The sequence below is a fragment of the Crinia signifera genome, chromosome 5 (genome assembly GCF_055691185.1).
Source record: "Crinia signifera chromosome 5, ASM5569118v1, whole genome shotgun sequence".
Lineage (NCBI taxonomy): Eukaryota > Metazoa > Chordata > Amphibia > Anura > Myobatrachidae > Crinia > Crinia signifera.
In genome coordinates, this window is record NC_139221.1 from 220,404,782 (window position 1) to 220,425,940 (window position 21,159).

General features: G+C 45.6%; 1 protein-coding gene across 1 annotated transcript in view; it reads left to right on the forward strand.

Moving 5' to 3' along the window:
* The window catches only part of CDCP1 (CUB domain containing protein 1), a 68,562-nt gene that overhangs the window by 8,212 nt on the left and 39,191 nt on the right, over positions 1-21,159 (forward strand). Inside the window, exon 2 of the mRNA XM_083188554.1 lies at positions 20,651-20,863. Coding sequence (XP_083044680.1) covers positions 20,651-20,863 — 213 coding nt within the window. The remainder of the gene's footprint in view (positions 1-20,650; positions 20,864-21,159) is intronic.

Sequence of the window (21,159 nt, forward strand, 5' to 3'; positions counted from 1 at the left end):
GGTTATGAAAAGGTCGGAAGACGCGTTCCTCCGCCCCTCACAGGCTCGCTGTGCTCGCCACGCTTCGGGTTGGCGTTGATAGTGGGGGTGGCGTTAACAATGGGGGTGCATTTAACATACTAATCAACCATCAGGGTGGGTGCACATTGTAAAATCGGGTCTGATCACATCGCATTGCATGCCATTGTAATGGCATGCGATGCGACTCGATTTTAAAATTGTACAGTAAGCTCTTAAAACAGTAATATCGGGTCCCATCGCATACCTTAACTAATGTATGCGATGGGACCCGATGGGCGCCGTGCTAGGAAACAAGTACCTATTTATTAAAAATAAAAAAACTAAGAAATCACATGTACACACAGCCTTTGCCATCATGCTCAAAACTGAGCTTGGGTGCATCCTGTTTCCACTGGTGATCCTTGAGATATTCCTACAGCTTATTTGGAGTCCATCTGTGGTAAATACAGTTGATTGGAGAAGATTTGGGAAGGCACACACACATATAAAGTCCCACACTTGACAGTGCATGTCCGAGCACAAACCAAGCATTAACACAAAGGAATTGTATGTAAACCCCTGAGACAGGATTGTCTCAAAACAGAAATCTGGGTAAGGGTACAAAAAAAATATCTGCTGCTTTTAAGTTTGAAGGTCCCAATGACCACAGTGGCCACAGAGCACAGTGGCCTCTGTCACCATAAGTGAAATAATTTTAGAACCAGCAAGACTCTTCCTAGAGCTTGCCAGCTGTCTAAACTGAGCGATCTGGGTAGAGGGGCTCTAGTCAGGGAGGTGAGCTACATCATTCCTACAGTATGTGGAGAGGGAAAACCTTTCACAAGGATTACCATCTCTGCACCAATCCACCAATCAGGCCTATATGGTAGTGGCCAGATGGAAGCCACTTCTTAGTGAAAAGCACATGGCAGCCTGCCTGGAGTTTACCAAAATGCACCTGAAGGACTCTAAGACCATGAGAAACAAATTTTTTTTTTAAGCAGCAATCATTTACACTGCAAAACCATGTTGGTTTTGCCATGTAATTGATTGCTGCTTTAAAAAAAATGGGAAAACTCTCCCAAAATCTCTCACTTTCTGAAACTCTCACCCTATTACAATTGGCCCACTCTGTTCTTATGAGACAAAGATTGATATTTGGCGTGAATGCCAGGCTTCATCTTTGGCGGAAACCAGGCACCGCTCATCACCAAGCCAATACTATCCCTACAATGAGGCATGGTGGTGGCAAAATCATGCTGTGGAGTTGTTTTTCAATGGCAGGAACTGGGAAACTAGTGCAAATAGAGGGAAAGATGAATGTACAGAGACATCCTGGATGAAAACCTGCTCCAGAGAGCTTATGACCTCAGACTGGGGTGAAGGTTCATCTTTCAGCAGGACAACGACCCTAAGCACACAGCCAAGATATCAAGGGAGTGGATTCAGTAAAACTCTGTGAATGTCTTTGAATGGCCCAGCCAGAGCCTAGACTTGAGTCCGATTGAACATCTCTGGAGAGATCTCAAAAAGGCTGTACACTGACACTTTGCATCCAACCTGGTGGAGCTTGACAGGTGCTGCAAAGAGGAATGGGCGGAACTGCCCAAAGATAGGTGTGCCAAGCTTGCAGCATCATATTCAAAAATACTTGATTGTGGCTGTAATTGCTGCCAAAGGTGCATCAACGTAGTAATGAGCAAAGGCTGTGAATACTTATGTATTCACAGCCGACGGGGGAAATGGCTACGGGGCCCTATTCGATGCTGTCTTCCCCGACAGCATTGAACAGGGGATCTCGGTAGAACGAGCCTTACTTCAAAAGCAGCTGGGCTCATTCTGCTGAGAACGGCGGGAATTGGTCAATTCCTGGCGCAGCTCACGGCCCCCTTCTCGTCCCGCGGCAGGCTGGACATTGAATCCCACCTCCAAATTTTGAGGGGGGGGGAATAACTGTATTCAATTTTGGAATAAGGCTGTAACATAACAAAATGTGGAAAAAGTGAATTGCTGTGAATACTAAAATTGCTGGAACATGCATGAATTTTGTCTTTGTTTTGCAGCTGTTAGATGCTGCTGTGTACTCTAGGGTGTTATTACCTACAGGAATTTATTACAGGCATGGGACGTCGAAGTATGCCTTATTTTATAAAGTACAATCTAATAAAAGGAGAAGGACCAAAATGTAAACACATGACAAAACAGAATTATATTGTATTAGAAATCTACATAGTTAAACCATATAATCACATTTTTATAGCATGTGTGCACTTTTGGATAATTATGAAATCTTGCTGAAATGGCACACTGTTGGTCACTTTATTGCTTATGCCAAAGATTAAGCTTTCATTTCTGTTTTATTCTTTGCTATCACTATTCTGGTATAGTTGAGTGAGTTTTAGGAATTTCTAATACAGTAGTTTGCACCTGGGGGAGGGGTTGTTCCTGCTGTTATACTGTACCCACTAGCTCCATAGAAGAACATGATGGCAGCTAGGCAGTGAATCCTATGGTGTTCACATGAGGGCACTTTTAACTCTACCCACTGGGGCACTAAACACTGAAAACAATTGGCATTGGCATAAGGTGTCTCCTGTGTTCTACAAGCAGATGATGAGCCAAGAACAGACTGTACTTATCTGGGGGTCATTGTGTTTGTTTTTGTGTTCTATGGGGCAATGCAATTTTCTTTTTCTTTTTTACTATGGGACCAATGGGATTTTTGTTTTCATGTGACGGCTAATGCATTTTATTTTTGTTATGTGGGGACCAGTGTGATTGCTTTTGAGGGTCAATAGGGTTGTGTTTTTCTTGTGGGGGCCTATGTAATTTTTCTAGTGGGGATCTACCTTGGCAGTTCTAAAATCTTGTTTGGTGTGCAGAGAGTTGAAAATCACTGATCTAGACATTATAACAACTATAAGCACCACAACGCCATCACCACTTGCAGACCTAGAGACCCTGTCCCCTCTGGCATTTCTTGACTTGGTGTAGTAATTACTTTTTAATATATGTAAGCATTGACTGCAAAGCCTTGTAATTAGAAGTCCAAGTCTGTTAACTAATTATCACCACAGTTGCCCTTTGGGATTAAAATGGGATGTGTGAACCGTCATCATTGCTGGTTACTCATAGTGAATATATTTCCGGGTACTTTGACTGTACATGATAATGCCCTTGGCTATCTTCTTGTTCATCAATGATCAGATCAAAATTCCTCTGTAGCAAGTCATTGCCTGTATTGCTTATAGCTTATTTAGAATTGCCTTATGCAGATCCTCTCTTATACAATCGCAAATGGAGATGCCATTGAAGAGAGCACCAAATGGTATGAGCTTGAGTACTGATCCTGACTTGTATGTGGCTGCGGTTTTTCAGCCCTTGGACTTGAGAAATAATGCAAATGAAGCAGACACCCAAATAATTAATCACAAATTCTAAGCAACTGCATACAAATTCACAACATCAATGCAAATCCAGGGAACATGGACTGTGAGTGATTCTATGGTCTTGCAGAATGGGCATGGGAGCTGTGACACTGGTGCCATGTTTTCTGTGTGCGCAATCACAGATGTAGCTTAGCAGGTGCCGCCGTGAATCTACACTGGGAGCAGGTTGGTGGATGGCAGAGGGAGCAGGGTGGGTGCTTCTTTGTATACTTACCGATCCCGGCGGAAGACGGTCACGGGTGGCAGCTTTCAGTCCCCCTCCTCCGGCAGTCACTCCCTGGCGCCAGCAATGTACGTAATTCAGCGCATTGCCACTGGGGAGCATCACATGGTTTCCCTGCTCCCCCAGCGGCACTACGCTAATTGCGTACAATGTACACTAGCAGTGACGGAGGAGGGGAACTGAACGATGGCGTCGGGGAGTGACTGCCGGAGGAGGGGGACCCATCGGTGGATCACGGTGGCCGGAGGAGGGTAATGCCCCCCCATAGACGGTCCGTTAATCGGATCCGTTCTGTACTTAAACAGTACACATCGGATCGCATCCCTAGTGCATGCAGTGTGCATGTGCATGCACTGCGATCCGATGTGTACCTAGTACAAAAAGTATATGCAGCACATACTTTTTGTACCGTACTATGTGATGCGCGGGAGCGCGCATCGCATAGTACAGAACGGAGCCCTACACAACGGACCGTATATGGGCTCCTTAAGTATAATGCACACCACACACACATTTCCCCCACTATCCACGTCATACCTCCACTATCCACGTCAGTGTGGAGTTGGTTTTATAAAGTGTGGCGAGCCACCGAGCCCGAAGTGTGGTGAGCGGACGCGTCCCCTTGTGGGGCTCGGTGGCTCGCTGCACTTGCCACACTTTATAAAATCAACTCCACGCCAACGTGGTTAGTGGGGGTATGACATGGATAGTAGGGATATTAACCATTGTTTAGTTTCAGGGCTACAGAAGCAGTTACGTAGTTTACATAGGCAGCATACTGCTGTTTTGGTATTCAATACAGCACTACGTAAACTACGTAACTGCCGCCGTGAAACTAAACAAGTACCATGTTTTAATTGAGCATGAAACAGAGTGTGTACTATCGCGGACACTGACTCTGAATGCTAAGCAATCATTTTCTTGCACATCTCTAGTGCCACTTACATATCAAGTACAGTTTCTGTCTGACCATGTGGTCCAATGCTTGCGGCTGTGAACACATAACATGCCCTCTGATCAGACCAAAGAAATTTCCAGTTTTTTTTTAAAGCAGCAGCCATTTAAAATTCAACATCAAACTGGTTTTGCAGTGTAAATGATTGCCGCTGTAAAAAAAACTGGCGATTTCTTACCAAATCTCTCACTTTCTGAATCTCTCATCCTATTACATTTCACCCAAAATGCCTGCTGCTTGCCTGGGACCATCGGGAGTTTCAGACATTTTCATGAATGCAAGTTGCAAATTATCACACAACTTTAGGAAAAAACTTTATGAGAATCAGTCCCTATATGGGCAGTTGCCTGATCTTTGGGTATATTTGTCAGGAAATCCACTGTCCTATAGAATAAAAGACTGCAAATTATATGGAAATAACGATATAACTCTTTACAAACTAAAGGGCAGCAAAATTGCTTACTTGAGATACTTTAAGATGATATTAACTAAATCTTAATGCGCCAAACCATAACCTGCACAACCGTTCATACTTGTATATTTGTGTAGCACTTGGTCAAAGAGAAAAAAATGTTTTTTACTTAACATCACCTGGCTTAAATTATCACCTTTATTGGTGTGCAATATTACGTGTGCACTTTTTCATGTTCACGTAGTTTTGGTTAAATACTAGCGTCAATATGCAATCTTTTCTGCGATATTTATCACATGAGTATTTGACAGCTCGTAAATGTTCTTTTCAAACACAACCTGTAAGTTGTAAGGCAAAAGCAATAGAAGGCTTTATTCTTCACATGACTGTATATAGTATATCAGTAGAGAGAGATTTTTGTATTTAAAAAACAGCATTCGGACATAGTAAACCGAATAGCAGTGCTGTGTACAATAAGAAATGTTTATGTATTGTAGAGGTGAATTTAACCCAGGGAATCTCTGTTATTATAAAGGAGTGTGAGTCTTCTTGGTGTATTGCTTTGTTATTTGTGGCAAGCCTTTTTTTTTCAAGCCAGAAATGTACGATAAGCTCTGATAAGGTATAAAGAACTGATTATGGTGTGTCCATACAGTATTTGCCAGTTCAAATAGGGCAATCTAATTGACAAATGGATTTTTTTGTGCTTCATATGGGTATAATGCAGCATTGATTTATTTATTTTTTCTTTCATCTCCCACTTGCAGATGTAGCCACAGTCATTGTTGCTGCTCTAACGCCAGGTGCAACTCCTGTGGCGATCGGCGCAATCCCGTCACCATGCCTGTTCACTAATTCACTCATAGAAAAACATTGAGCGGCAATATCACAGTGCGGCAATTCCATGCCACGGTTGTGAATTTGCCGCACCAAACAAGCAGGAGCATCTGGATCACCGCAATGATGAGTGTGGCTACATCTGTATCTATTTATTACTTCTCAATCATTTATTTCTAAAACCTTTCATATTGCTTTATGTTTCAGAATGATATTGGCAAAGACAATATGTAGAATGTATATACGGTGCATATATTCACAGTACTTCATGCTTTTTATAATGTATTTAGATTTTTTTGTCAGATAAAGCTATTTCCAACAAATACCATAGTCTTATAAACACTGATTTGTACAGCTGCATTGTGCTTTACAATCAGGATGTTTTTAAGTGGATTTAAAATATGAGGTACCCATAGTGTGTTTCTATATCCTGGGCGGCAATTCAATTGTTCCCCGTGGCTACCACTAGGTGGTGTAAGATGGAGCAATTTAATTATCCTCCCAACACCCTATGGTGCAAGAAGAAACCTGTGCAAAGTCCATGGTTTAGGCACCATATCCAGGACTTTAGACTGGATTAGGTTCTATTTGAGGCTATAATCAGTCACAGTCAGCACGATTAAAAAAGAACAACGTAATGACTGCCATAGAAATGTAGTGAATTAAACATCCAAGGCTGTGTGTACCTAAAGAAGCATGTGACTCGGAGCCAATAAGGAAACAGGGGAGGGCACAATTAGCTGGGATAATAGGAACAGGGAAGGAGGAGTCTTCCTCTTTTCCCTGTGGAATTTCTGGAATTTCCCACCCTATCATGGATTATCAAGGGGGGAAGGGGGAAAGGGGGTCGTAAACGCATTGGCTGAAAGGCGGAAAAGAATGGCAGATTAATTGATTTTAGGTTTTCATTAAGCGATGAGTATGCATCACATCGGTTGTTTTTGGTGCGCTCACCTTTCATTGACTATAGGCCTGCACTGGATCACCCGCTCGGCTACGACGACACCACCTGGTCAAGTGGACAGTCAATGAGGTAGGTGGAGCCATACCACTTGTTGTTTAGGGAATACGTCATTACATACGTCAGTTGTGGGGTGGAGCTTCGATCACTAGCCATACTGGGGGAGGTGCGGGAGGGCTCCTTTCGAAATTTACAAGTGTTTGCCAATGGGATGTTCGGCATCGTGTGCATACTTTGAGAAATTTTGCATGTTTCTACACTGGTGCGTGGAGGAGTCGGCAGGGATGAGCGGGATCGCTCACTACCTAGACAACTTCCTCTGCGTTGGACCATCTAGCTCCAACCAATGTACACACCTCCTGGCCAATATCCGTTCCCTTTTCCGACACTTCGGTGTGCCGATCTCTGAAGAGAAAATGGAGGGCCCTGTCACCTGTTTGTCTTTCCTGGGGATCCAGATCGACAAGGTGAAGGGTTACTGCTGCCTCCCACCAGGCAAAGTGGCCAACCTGGGGGACGGTATTGCACTATGCCTAGCATCCCATAAGATCACGCTGCGTCAGGCACAGTCGCTGTTAGGCCAACTCAACTTTGCATGCAGGGTCATACCAATGGGTCGGCTATTCTGCAGGAAGCTGGAGCGGGCCACGGTGGGGGTCGCCAAATCCCATCACTTTCTTCGCTTGTCCACCTAAATTCGGCGAGACATGGCAGTATTGGCCTCCTTCCTGGAGGATTTTAATGGTGTTCGGATCTGGCTTTCCCCCGTCGTCGACAACTCAGCCCTGCAGCTCTACACTGACACAGCTGGATCAACAGGTTTCGGTTTTTACCTGGAGGGCCAGTGGTGCGCAGCCGCCTGGCCCCGACAGTGGGGGCAGGAGGGGCTGACCAGGGACATGCTGCTGTTGGAGCTAGTCCCTATAATGGTAGCCATGGAGATTTGGGGCGTACACTTGCGGGACCGTGGTTTGCTATTCTGGTGCGACAACTACAGCACGGTACACGCCATCAATAATCAGAAGGCCAAATCCATCATGGTGCTGTGCGTACTGGCACAGCTTTCGCTACAATGCTTGCATTTTAACATCCTATTCCGGGCACAACATGTGCCCGGGGTGGAGAACAAGGTTGCAGATGCGCTGTCAAGGTTTCAATCGGAAAGATTCTGCAAGCTGGCCCCCCGAGGCTAACATTTTGTCGGGGTCCCTTGCCCCTCTTATGTTTGGCAGGTAGTCGAGCCGGCCTGGAGGGGCTAGCACAACTCGCAGTAGCGCTGGCTACACTTAGGACATATCGCCAAGCATGGACGGAGTAGGCGTAAGTAGAAGCTTATATTATCTTTCCTCTGGCGCTTGCAAAGCTCGGGAAGGTCCAGGGCAGTGGGGTTGCGGTATTTGGCAGGCATTTCTTTCTTTGCTAAGCTAAAGGGGCTAACTGATTTCACCAAGGGTTTTCTAATATCCAAGGCCATGAAGTGTTGGGCGCGATTAGCGCCAGTTCGCCCGGACACCCGTCGCCCAATAGATGGCTCCCTCCTTCAAACCCTATTGGGGGCCGTCAAGCAGTACGCAGAGTCCACATTCCAAGGGCTGCTCTTCCGCCTGGCATTTTCCATTGCTTTCCACGGGGCATTTCAGGTGTCCGAGCTGGTAGCCCCATCCAAAAAACAGGATGCTACCTTGCTGCAATCAGATGTGCGATTGGACAGCGGGTCCCTATGGTGCAGGATAAGGAGATCCAAAACAGGCCAAGAAGGAAAGGGGAGGTGGATAGCTCTGGGCCCTGCCTTACCTGGGAGTGTGTGACCAATAGCACTAGCAGACCAGTACGGGACAGCAGGCCACCTGGGGAAGGATCCTATCTACTGCAATACGGGGGGTCACCACTAACCAGGTACCAATTCAGCTGGATGTTGCGTAGATGCCTTGAAGGTTTAGGCCTCTCCCCAAGGGAATTCGGCACACACGCTTTCAGAATAGGGGCGGCTACAACCGCGGCAAGGGCAGGCCGCACGGTGGAAGAAATTAGGGCCTTGGGCCGATGGCGTTCCGCTAGTTACAAGAAGTACATCCACCCACATCTACTGCCCTGAGGGCAGTGCACCGGCCCGATTGCACTAGTGCTTTGTTGGATGTCTGTATGTCAATTGTGCCCATCCTACTCGGGGATTAACTACGCTCTGTTGTTGGGCAGAGCGTCCAGAGTTTTCACATTTTGTTTACCTGAACTGACGGACTGAATTCAATTCGATCAAATAGTCAATAGTACCTCAGCAGGTCCAGACGTTTTTGTCCTCAGGCCGAGTAAACCCCGTTCCCAGAACCCTTCCCCCTTTGTGTCAGAAATGGGCGTCCTATTGGTACTTTACCAAATTCTATGCAACCAAAATTGGGCAGCAAAATTTTTTCTTTCTTTGGCAGATTCTCCTAAATAGGCATAGGCAAGCATTGTTTTGATAAACGATACTAATATCCTCTCACACATTTCCTTCCTCCATAGGTGTGGCAAGCGATAGCCTCAGGGTATGGATGGTAGGTCTATTGGGCCGCAAAGCTGGTAGCGTCAGGGGGCGGACCCGTATTCACTGGCTCACGCTGGGTGAGGTGGCTAGGTATCCGGGGCATGTCATGGCGTTAGCTTAAGGCATTCCTGATGATGAATTTACGTTTGTATCAAGCGCAATGATTGGCAGAAGACCACAATAAATCACCTCCAGGATTAACAATCAGGTTCTGCCCCGAGGGAAAAAATACGTGAAACGCGCGTCGGCAATGGCGCTGTGTGTGTTGTAAATAAAAACTGTTTGATATATGATACGTAAAAAAAATAGACTGCAGCCTATTACCATTATATTATATACCATTATGCGATGACCCGATTTTTCCATAGGAATCAATGTTAAAATGGACATTTTAACATGGAATTCAATGGGAAAAAGGGGTCCTTTTCATACCCCTACTATCCAAGTGGGCATGGAGTTGGATATAAACCTGTGGCGAGCGTAGCGAGCCACCGAGCCCAAAGCGTGGCGAGCCCCGCTTCGGGCTCGGTGGCTCGCTACGCTCGCCACAGGTTTATATCCAACTCCATGCCCACTTAGATAGTAGGGGTATGAAAAGGACCCCTTTTTCCCATTGAATTCCATGTTAAAATGGACTCAGTCCATTTTAACATTGATTCCTATGGAAAAATCGGGTCATCGCATCCGATGGTCGCATGCGATGCGATGCGATGCGATATCGCATCGCATCGCATCGCATCTGATTGTATGCCTTAACTTAAGGCATACAATCAAAAAATCGGCAGCCCAGATACTACATAAGTACCGAATTAATTTCATATCAATAACTTTTCTTTTAAATAAATATCAATAAAATGCAAATGTTTCTATTGTACACTAATGTCCTTGGCAGCACCCCCAACAACAAAAATCATAATAACGAATAAATCGTTCATAATTAAAGAATTGGGGCCATTCCTGGGTACATTGAGTACCTACCTGTGCAAAAGTAACTTCCCTGATCCCCTTTCCCCTAAGTATTCTGGGTTGCCCGATATCCTGGTGATTCACTTAGGCGGCAACGACTTGGGGAAGATGTCCCAACTGGAGCTGCGGGCACAGATCTTGAGTGATCTTGGGGCCATTAACGCAGCATGACCTACCTGCACCATAATTTGGTCGTATATCATACCCCGCTTGCGCTGGAGAGGTGCACGAGATGGTAGAGCAAAAGACGAGGCTAGGAAGAAGCTTAACGCAGTGGTGGCATGGTGGCTTATAGCTGCCGGAGGGGCGGTCACCAAGCAAGACCGAATTAGGTATCAGTACCACCATCTCTTCCGGGTTGATGGCGTCCATCTGGTTAAAAAGGACTGTTTATGTTTTTGGAGGATCTGTTCCTGAGAGTGTCTTCAGGCTGGTGGCGGGGCAGGGTTTTTTCCTGGGACCAAGACCCCCTCTTTGGCGGGAAAGAACGGCAGATTAATAGATTTAGGACTTTAATAAGCGATGATTATGCATCACATTTGTTGTTTTCGGTGCGCTTACCTTTCATTGACTATAGGCCTGAGCTGGATCACCCGCTCAGGGACAGCGACACCACCCGGTCAGGTGGACAGTCAATGAGCCATACCACTTGTTGTTTAGGGAATACCCCATTACTTACATCAGTCGTGGGGTGGAGCTTAGATCACTAGCCGTTCTTTCTGGGCCACCATTAATTAAGGAGTTATAGTACAATCAATTAACTTAAAGTGTTTTAAATAAATTCAGCTAACAATTTCTGCCAAACCCAAGTCTCCGAGTCGTTATTTCAGGTTTATATAAGTAAGTAGTGAAATGTGAAACTGTATACATGCATAAGGTCACACATCAGAGGCTAGGATGTTTATTGAACTTCCATACTACTGTCACTTGAGATGTGCATGCCAAAACTATTAAATTGCCCCCTCTGTGTCTGTTGCATTCTGAAAACCAGGTAGTGGACCTTCAAGACTTTGACCCTTATTGTCTTTTCAACGGGCCGCCGACAGCGGGGTCTGGGGGTACTTGAGTCCCGGGCCCCCGCCGCTTAACTGCAGCGGGCCGTGGCCATTCTGCTATCTTCGATAGTGAGAGGCAGCTGTCTGGGGAAAGCCCCGCCCCCCACCGTGCGACAGGCGCCGCAAAGTGACGTACTGATGTCATCTCACCGCGACGCCAGTTGGAGGAGGATGAGGAGCCAGCACCGCCATCCCCAAGACCAGAGAAGGGAAAGCAGCATCTGGCCATCTGTCCTCCCACCTGCCCATTCGATGTCTATGTGTGATGGGAATTATTTAATACTCATAGCAGGGAGAGGGGGTGCTGGCTCTCTGATTTTGTAAAACATTGCCTGAGGCTGGTAGTGTTTGTGTGTGTTTAAACAAAACATTGTTTACAGTGTTTCACCCTCTCAAAATAAAAACCTGGCATCAGAACCAGATTTTTATTTAGTGTGTAACACTGTAAACAATGTTTTTTTTAAGGTACTCAATATTTGTTGTGCCTACACACACTTGTAAAGCCCCATACACACTGAATGATATTGGTCACAATGTCGTTCAGAAAGGGCTTACTGAATGATATTGTGAACAATAGCGTCCAGTGTGTACAATGCATTTTTAACAATGCTCGCACACGCTCCTCGTTAACGACCCCCTCCCTCGTCCAGCATATTCGGACGAAGAAGGACAATAGCCATGCTGCAGCATGACCGTTGTTACCCTGCCGCTGTCTTCCCACTCGTGTGTGGCATCGGGAAGTGTGTAGGCACTTGCCGATGCCACCCCCCGCCGCCAGCGGGATCGCTGTAGTGTGTATGGCCCTTAACACTGGGGGGGGCCCTACCTATTTTGTAAGTCCCGGGCCCCACTGTTTCTGATGGCAGCCCTGTTTCAACCTATAAACAGTTTGTCCAACATGCCCTACTCTTCCCTGAATATTGCCCTACCATACTTTTTTTTTGTTTTTAAGGAAATATATCTTGATCAATTAACATCCCATCCACCACCTCCATTTTATAGCCAAATATATCATTGGAATGTGTTGGACTGGCACCTGCATTTTACACCTAGTAGGTGCTACTTTTTTTTTCTTCTTACGTACAACCACTCAACCCTTGTAGCTGGGCCAGGCTCCATGCTCTGGTCATTTCACTCCTGACTGACTTCTATGGCACTGATTTTCAGATTGTGCAAGTCACGGCATTTTCCAAAGAATGTTCTCGTGGACCTGCTCAATATCAAAGTGTTTAATCCTGAGCATTTTCAGATGATATAATAGAAAAATAGGCAGTTTCTCGGTAATAATTTTAACCAGGCTGGATTCGTACAAATATTAAAGTTGTGCTACACTGTCCATTTTAGAAATTGCACCATGGGTCTTGAACAGTGGTGATCATATAGTAAAGTGGTTCCCAAACTCTGTCCTCCATGACCCCCAGCAGTGCACGTTTACCAGGTCTATGCACAGAAACCGAAGTGTAATAATAAGCTCCACCTGGAGCTCTTTTAAAATATGTCAGTGTGTAATGAGTACACTTGTGCACCTGCAGGGTCACCTGAATATTGTGAACTATTGGGGGTACTTGAGGACGGCCTTTAGTAACTACTGCTATAGTGCCTACCTCTTCTGGTCTACTTATTCAGTAGTGAGAATTTTCTTTTTAATTGAATGGTTTTCTTGTGTTCCAGTTGTCCAATTGATTCAGCATGTAGTGTCAGCTTTCTCAGTAGCACAGGTCATTTTATTACAGGTTTATCATAACCATTATTGATACAATGGATGTATTTGTGCAAAGCTGGCAGCAAATATATATATATGTTTAGCTAGGGGTGCGCCAAGCCAAAGTTGCTTGAGGCAGAAATTAAATGATACCTTTTTTTCCATAGTTATTTATCTCAGCACTGTATACTGTAATATGTAAATGATTTAAGAATACTTTTTTTTTTTTCTTTAAACACGCATTAACCCGGGAAATTGGTCAGTGTGAATGGGTCCTGGTAGATGATGCCGTTCAGTATTCCAGGATTTTTCCCCAGGGCTGGACCCGAAACGCTTGCGGGTCCAGGCGCAGTGTGAATGGGTTTCTTGGGTCAACGCAACCCGGGTCCCGTTCACTGCAGTGTAAAGGTGCCGCTGGAAGATGCTGACATCTCCCAGCGCCGCCCTGGCCCTGCCTCAAGATGACATCACCCATCCGGCTTAATGCCGGGTTGGGTGGCTAGCGCTTGCAACCCGGATTGCAGCCGGGATTTTGTACCCGGCTTGCGAGTGTGAAAGGGGTATCATTTACTAGTCACAGAAGTAGATGCACTATACAATTAATGTTTAATTAAAGGGTGTTGATGAGAGCTCTTCAGAACATATTGCAAGCGGTGGACATTTTCTATAGCCAGTAGAGTCAGGGGCTCTGTTCCCCAGCCATGCTGGGCAGAAGCTGTAATCAGAATTTCAGGTTTTCTTATAAGAATTTTGTAATGTTCCGAATAAGAATGAAGTGCATGGCAGCCTGAGAGGAAACTGGAATTTGGTGATTATAGTAGAGAATATAATTGTAAGATATAAAATGCAGGGCCATCTTAACACATGGGCTTACTGGGCAGCTGCCCTAGGGCACCACAATTGTAGGGGCCTTTGAGCAGAGGTTTGCCGATGCCTTTGGAGTTACTTGTGAGGCTAGTAGAGAGTGCTGCCCGGCTGCTTTGATTAAGAATTAGACAAAATCAGAGCTGCCGGGAAACATTCTCTACCGGCCTGCAGCCAAACAGTTACTGGCTGGAAGCTGCTTATTACTGGGGGCTGATAGCAGGTGGAGAGACACCGCAGGAAGTTAAGATTTATTTTACTTAAGTAGGGGCCCTGGTGCATTATTTGCCTAGGGCCCACAATGCCTTTAAGACTGCCTTCCTTTTTGCTGGTGGGTTAAGGGTATTGCAGTTAGAGAACGAATATTGTAAAGTAGTTGAGTTTCAACCAATGCTTCCTACTTGTTCTGCATGTTGCACGATGCATTGTTTACAGAGATTTTCCAATGTTGCAGCTCATTCAATGAGCAATATTTTCTTGTGCTCTAAATGTGAACCCAGGTGACCCTGACTCATCTTGTCTCTTCTGGTTTCCTCTTGCAACACAAGCATTCTTTTGGGATTGTACTCAAAATTTAACAGCGTGTTTGGCAACATCTATTATTTCAGATGTTGGATATGTCTACAATTTTACAGTTGATCTCTGTAACAAGTATAAAATATTAGTATGGTGAATCATTATTATGTGTGGAATTTCTAAAGTAAATCACCGGAAATATGGCACTGATGCTAGCAACGCCTGGCATCTTATCTTACATAGAGAGAAGGGATGCCGGATGGGTTCCCGACAGTCGTGATCCCGACAGTCATTTACCCGACGTCGGGATCCCCACTGTCAAAACACTGACAGCCGAGTTCCCGACGGCCGTCGGCTATTTTCCCTCAAGAGAAGAGGCACACAGACTTCAATGTGTAGTTGATTGTGCATCTGCATCTTGATATATAAAGAATTAAACAATACAAAGTCATCTAGTATTTTTTTAACAATAAACCTAAAAGTTATAATGTTGCGAGTTCTCATGCTGTGACCCCTCATTGCTATATATATATTTTTTTTTTCTTATGCAAAATAATGTATTGACCTAACAAGTCCTTCTTGCCAAACACTGTACACTGGGCACAAGAATGGTTGGTACTTATGTAATATCTGGGCTCCCGTTTTTCTTATGAGACCGCGTCCCCTCGCGGGGCTCGCTGCGCTCGCCACGCTTCGGGCACGGTGGCTCGCTGCGCTCGCCACACTATATAAAATCAATTCCATGCGTAGTTGTATAGTAGGGGTATGAAAAAATGGGGTGCATTTAACATGGGAGCCCAGATAATACATAAGTACCGAATGGTTCATTAGAAGTTCCTACATAAAATCTCTATATAGATAATTACTGGGAGGTTGATGGAATTTGTTATTTTGTAGAAAAGGGTGATTTGTGATTAACAAAAAATGTTGGTGGACAATAGGGTGAGAAATGTTATCAGGTGGAAACAAGATAATTTTAAATGCTGCTGCTAGGCTGATCTTCCTAGCAAATCGCTCATCGTCTGCTGATCCGCTCTGCCAGTCCCTCCATTGGTTGCCTGTATCTTACCGTATTCAATATAAAACACTTCTACTAGCATATAAAGCTATTAACCATACTGCACCAGCATATATCTCTTTACTTATCACAAAATATCTCCCATCTCGACCGCTCCGCTCTGCACAAGATCTGCGTCTCTCTTCTGCACGGATCACTAGCTCCCATTCACTATTACAGGACTTTCATCTGGCTGCTCGCATCCTATGGAATACCCCACCACGCACAATAAGACTCTCCACTAGCCTCCAAACTTTCAAGTGTTCCCTGAAAACTCACCTCTTCAGGCAAGCCTATCATATTTAAGTTCTACACGCATAACCCTCTGAGGCACTTACGTATTATATAGCTTCCCTTCTGGACTTGTAACTTGGTGGGACTGCTGTGCAATTACTGATGCCTGTCCTTGTGTTTTCCTCCTATATCCCTATAGATTCTATGCTTGCAGCAGGGCCCTTCTACCTCCAAGTCTGTCTGTTGTTACCCAGTTTGTTTTATCACTGTCTACTATTGTAAAGCGCAACGGAATCTGCTGTGCTATATAAGAAACTGTAAATAAATATTGAAATCTCTAGGATAATATAACTAGCTAGAGGAGGATGTAACGCAGATTCAGTATGCATGACCGGTAGATGGGATTCTACTGAATCCGACAGGGGCTGGGTAAGTATACTTACCCTCTCCCACTACCTATCTACCTACCTGCAGCCCGACCCTAAATCTCCCCACTAGTGCCTAAACTACCCCCTCCTGGCCTAAAACGAAAGGCCACCATCTACTACTTTGAGGTATACAGGAATGTGCCTCGGATCAGAGTCAGAGGGAAAATTCATCCGATACAGAGGTAGCCCCTGTCATCTTTGGCCGGGGGTCACCAGGGCCTCACCTATAGCGAGCGCCGGCGGACAGGGGCTACACTGAACTAGGACGCACGTCCCAATCCCCCATCGGCGGGGCAGCGGCATCCTGCCCGTCTCCGCTTCAGGGAGACGGGCAGGGTTGGGGGGGGGGGGTCGGGGCGGCGAGGGGGACCAGCAGAGGCGGTGGGGACCTGAGGCAAGCTCTGTTGCCATGGGGCGTGCGCGCGCCCCCTGGCGGGAGCTGGCACCTGCGACAGTATCGCCAGCCCCTGCAAAGATGAAGCTAGCTTCATCTGTACCTCATTCCAGGAGCCAAATCGCACTAGTAGATGGGGGACCTTAAGACACTCTGCCATACTTATTATCTGAATGCTGCCCCCCTTCACCCGCAGCCTAACCCTAACCCCTCATCCTAGCTTAATGCGAAGACACTCCGCCATACTTATGATCAGAATTCGGACGCTGAGATTTTAAAAGCCTACATCCCAATTGTTGGCATGGTAACAGCATACTGTAAGGTTACAGACTTAGAGAAAATAGGTTTTTGGGGAACAGATGAGACCAGAGACAGGAGATGGAGAATAAGTTAATGGGTGGAGAACTTAAAGGGCCTGATTCTGGTTGACTCGGTAAGCTGTAACGGAGTGCCCGCCCTCCAGAAAAAAAACGCCTCGCCACTGTATCCCCTTATGTGACGTCAGCCTCCAGCCCCCGGGACACTGCGTCCCGCCCGCATTTGCAAGGGAACTGCCTACATTTTCATGGAGACGCCCATGAAATGCCATGCCCCATCGCTATCCCCGCCCCCCCCCCCCCCCCCATGTGCAAGTCGGTGAAGGCACCCACACAGAAGACCTGCACATGCATAGTGGCTTATCATCATTCCCCTGTGCAAAAACGCAGTGGACCGATGTAAGGACAATGAGGACCAAAGTGTATATAAGTTACCAAACTATCCATTCATTCCTATGGGATCAGAGGATAGTCGGTTCCTCATAAAACTCCAATGGTTCATTTTAAAACACTTGATAGTTATTAAAATGACAAAATTGTGTCTACCATGTGTGTCTGTCACTCCTCCTCTTTTTTAGATTGTAAGCGCTATCCCGCAGGGCCCTCTTTTCTCATGGGCTGATCCTTCCCTGATTTATACCATCATCTTTGGGATTCCGACGGTCAGTAAAACGACATCGTAATTCCCACTGTTAAAACATGGGGGTCCACGACTTACATAGAGGGAGAATAGAATCTGTGGCTAGTGCACCAATCCTCCAGCATGGAGATAGGGCTTCAACATGCTTGCCCCTGGCAAATACTGTATAATGACTGTTGGAATCCTGACTGTCGGGGCGCTATACAACACCCACAGATCTTTTGTGGTGCCATATTAAAATAGGATGATGATGGTAAAAAGAAAGTGTGTCTAAAGGTGCCCATACACGTTACAATTATTGTATACAATATTGTATACAATATCACATCTCATTGATTCTCGGTTTTGCGATGAGATGAGATCTAGTACAAAAAGTATGTGCAGCACATACTTTTTGTACTAGATCTCATCTCATCGCAAAACTGAGAAGCGATGAGATTCAATATTGTATACAATATTGTATACAATAATTGTAACGTGTATGGGCACCTTAAGAGTTTCTGCACCTAAGACTGGAATTTTTCCTATTGTGAGTGTCATTAGAATCTTGTTTGTCATGTGATGAGGAGAGTGGTGTGTGTTGGAACTATTATAGCCATCAAGGACGCAATCAGATCTGGCAAGCATCACATCTATTGGAGCAACAGATCTGTCTGGAGACTGTGGGGGATATTTACTAAGATGTGTATTCTAATTCACATGTGATGTTGCTATGAGCAACCAATCAGATCCTGTCTACTATCTTCTAGAGCAGGGGTCTTCAACCCATGGCCCGCGGGCCACGAGTGGCCCGCCGAGTAGTTTTAGGTGGCCTGCCAGTGAATTGCTTTTTTTATTAAATGCTGTGCTGATTTAAAAAAAAAAAATCCTTCCGCGCGCTGTCCTCTTAAAATCCTTCCGCGCGCTGTCCTCTTAAAATCCTTCCGCACGCTGTCGCATTAGCAGTGGGACGTGGCGGAGGTGGATGTGCTGGCTGGGGCGGGCGGGACCGTGCGCGAACATATGCCTTGTGTACTTCCTGACGCCGCACACCCGTCCTGCCCATGTCCTTTTAGACAGCCGGGAGATTGGAGTGGGTGTGACAACTGCCGGCAGCCGCGCACCTGTCCCTGCCTGCTCCATGGCTGTTAAGACAGCCGACGCCGCCAGCAGCAGCCCTCTGAAGGAGACCTCTGTAAGGGACACTAAGGCAAGTGTCTCAGGAGAGGGTGATGCTGGCTAGCTACCGCGGTGCTGACTAGGGGGGAGGGGGGGCTGGCAGTGCAATGTGGCCCTGTGTATGGGGAGGGTGCTGACTATGGGGGAGGGGGGGCTGGCAGTACAATGTGGCCCTGTGTATGGGGAGGGTGCTGACTATGGGTGAGGGGGGCTGGCAGTGCAATGTGGCCCTGTATATAGGGAGGGTGCTGACTATGGGGAGGGGGGGCTGGCAGTGCAATGTGGTGCTGACGAAGGGAGGGCTGGCATGCTGCGCAATGCAGTGCTGACTATGGAGGGAAATACTAGGGCATTTTGTGAGGGACACTACTGGTGGCATTTTATGAGGGACACTACTGGTGGCATTTTGTGAGAGGCACTGCTGGGGGCATCATATGCATAAGCAGGAGTATTGGGGGCCTTATAGTGCAAGGTGCAATGGGCATCATAGTGTGAGGCATAATGTGCAATGGGCATCATGGTGTGAGACATAATGTGCAATGGGCATCACGGTGTGTGGCAAAATGTGCAATGGGCATCCCGGTGTGTGGCATAATGTGCAATGGGCATCCCGGTGTGTGGCATAATGTGCAATGGGCATCCCGATGTGTGGCATAATGTGCAATGGGCATCCCGATGTGTGGCATAATGTGCAATGGGCATCCCGGTGTGTGGCATGATGTGCAATGGGCATCACGGTGTGTGGCATGATGTGCAATGGGCATCCAGGTGTGTGGCATGATGTGCAATGGGCATCACGGTGTGTGGCATATTGTGCAATGGGCATCACGGTGTGTGGCATAATGTATAATGGGCATCATGGTGTAATGGGCCTTCATGTTTATATGTCACTGTGCGGCCTTTAGACAGCCAACTTAAGCGTGGAAGGACAACAACCATTCCTGCGGTAACCAATGTCTGGTCATGCAGGTTGCAAAATTGAGATGTCAGGTAATTTTTTTCCTGCTAGTTCACACTCTTATCATTAGACCATGCCCCTTATAATTAAACCACACCCCTTTTTGGGAGCGCGCCTGCGGCGCTCGCAATTTCTTAAATATCAAATGATGTATGGGGGGGGGGGGGGGGGGGGCTGCATTTTTATTCTGTTGGCACTGGGGCCCTAATTGTCTAGAAATAGCCCTGGTGCAGACTATATATTGGGGGCAGGGTTTATGTGTATGGGCAGCTGTGCCAACTATCTATGTGGGGGGTGTGCTGTCTATCTATTAAGAGCTGTGCTAAATACCACAGTAGAGCTTAGTGGCCCTCGGGCTTCGTTGAATTTTTTAATGTGGCCCACACTGTCTTAAAGGTTGAAGACCCCTGTTCTAGAGGTTGCTAAATAAATAAGTAGATTCTGATTGGTTGCCCATAGCAACATAACTTGTGAAGTAGGATACACCTATTAGTAACTTTCCCCCTGTATTTTGTGGATTTTCTTTCTAGTCCTTTATTTTTAATCTCTATATTCAATAATTTACCCTCATTTATACAATCCAATGTTGTTTTTGTATTTGGTGATCCAACATAGTAACTTTGATAGGAATGATAGGTAAATCAATGGCCAAACTCTGATTTGTAACACTTTTACAGGAGAAGCCTCAATAGTGTAAATGTATACTTAGTTTACATTATTTATATTTGAGAAATACAAATTAAGATTCTAAAACTGAAAAAAAAAAAAAATAGAGCAAATTGAATTCAATTCTGTAGAGGGGTCAATAGGAAATGTTCTAGTTCTTAATATCTTAGATGTTAAAGCTTTTAGAAGGATAAATACCAACCAATCAGCTACTAACTGTCATTGTACAATTAAAACCTGTAAAATAAATTCGGAACTGATTGGCTAGTATCTTTCTTCACTTAATCACTCTCTCTTTCCTCCATAGTAACTATGCTTTCCTCTTCTATCACAGAATCAATCAACATATCCTTACAGCCCCCCAACAACATAACTGTTCGTATAAAACGTAGTAATAATACACAGCCGGCACAATGTTATATCTGCAAATCAAACAATAACTGCAAGGATTCTAATCTAGAAATACTCCCTGGTATGAAAGTGGATTACACCTTCAGCTGCAACACTCCTGAAAAGTATTTTATTATGGAAATCAACAGGACAATTGGTAAGTGTTCAATATTTATCTGTCAGCAAGCGAGCGACTGACAGAGCGAGCGAGCGACAATAGATACATCCAAACATGTTATTTTAAACTTAAGTCCTTTTATTTTGACTGTTTTTTATATTTACCCATTTGCTTAGTTTGAACCTTTTCTGTCAGTATGTTAATTCATTCATGGTAAGTCCCAATAATTTGTGCAGTACATCTGGCCACAAGTTTACACAAGCAGACACTAGAGGGTGCCCGACAGAGCTATTCAGATGTAGCTGCATAGTCTATGTGCGTGTCTAGCTGCTAGT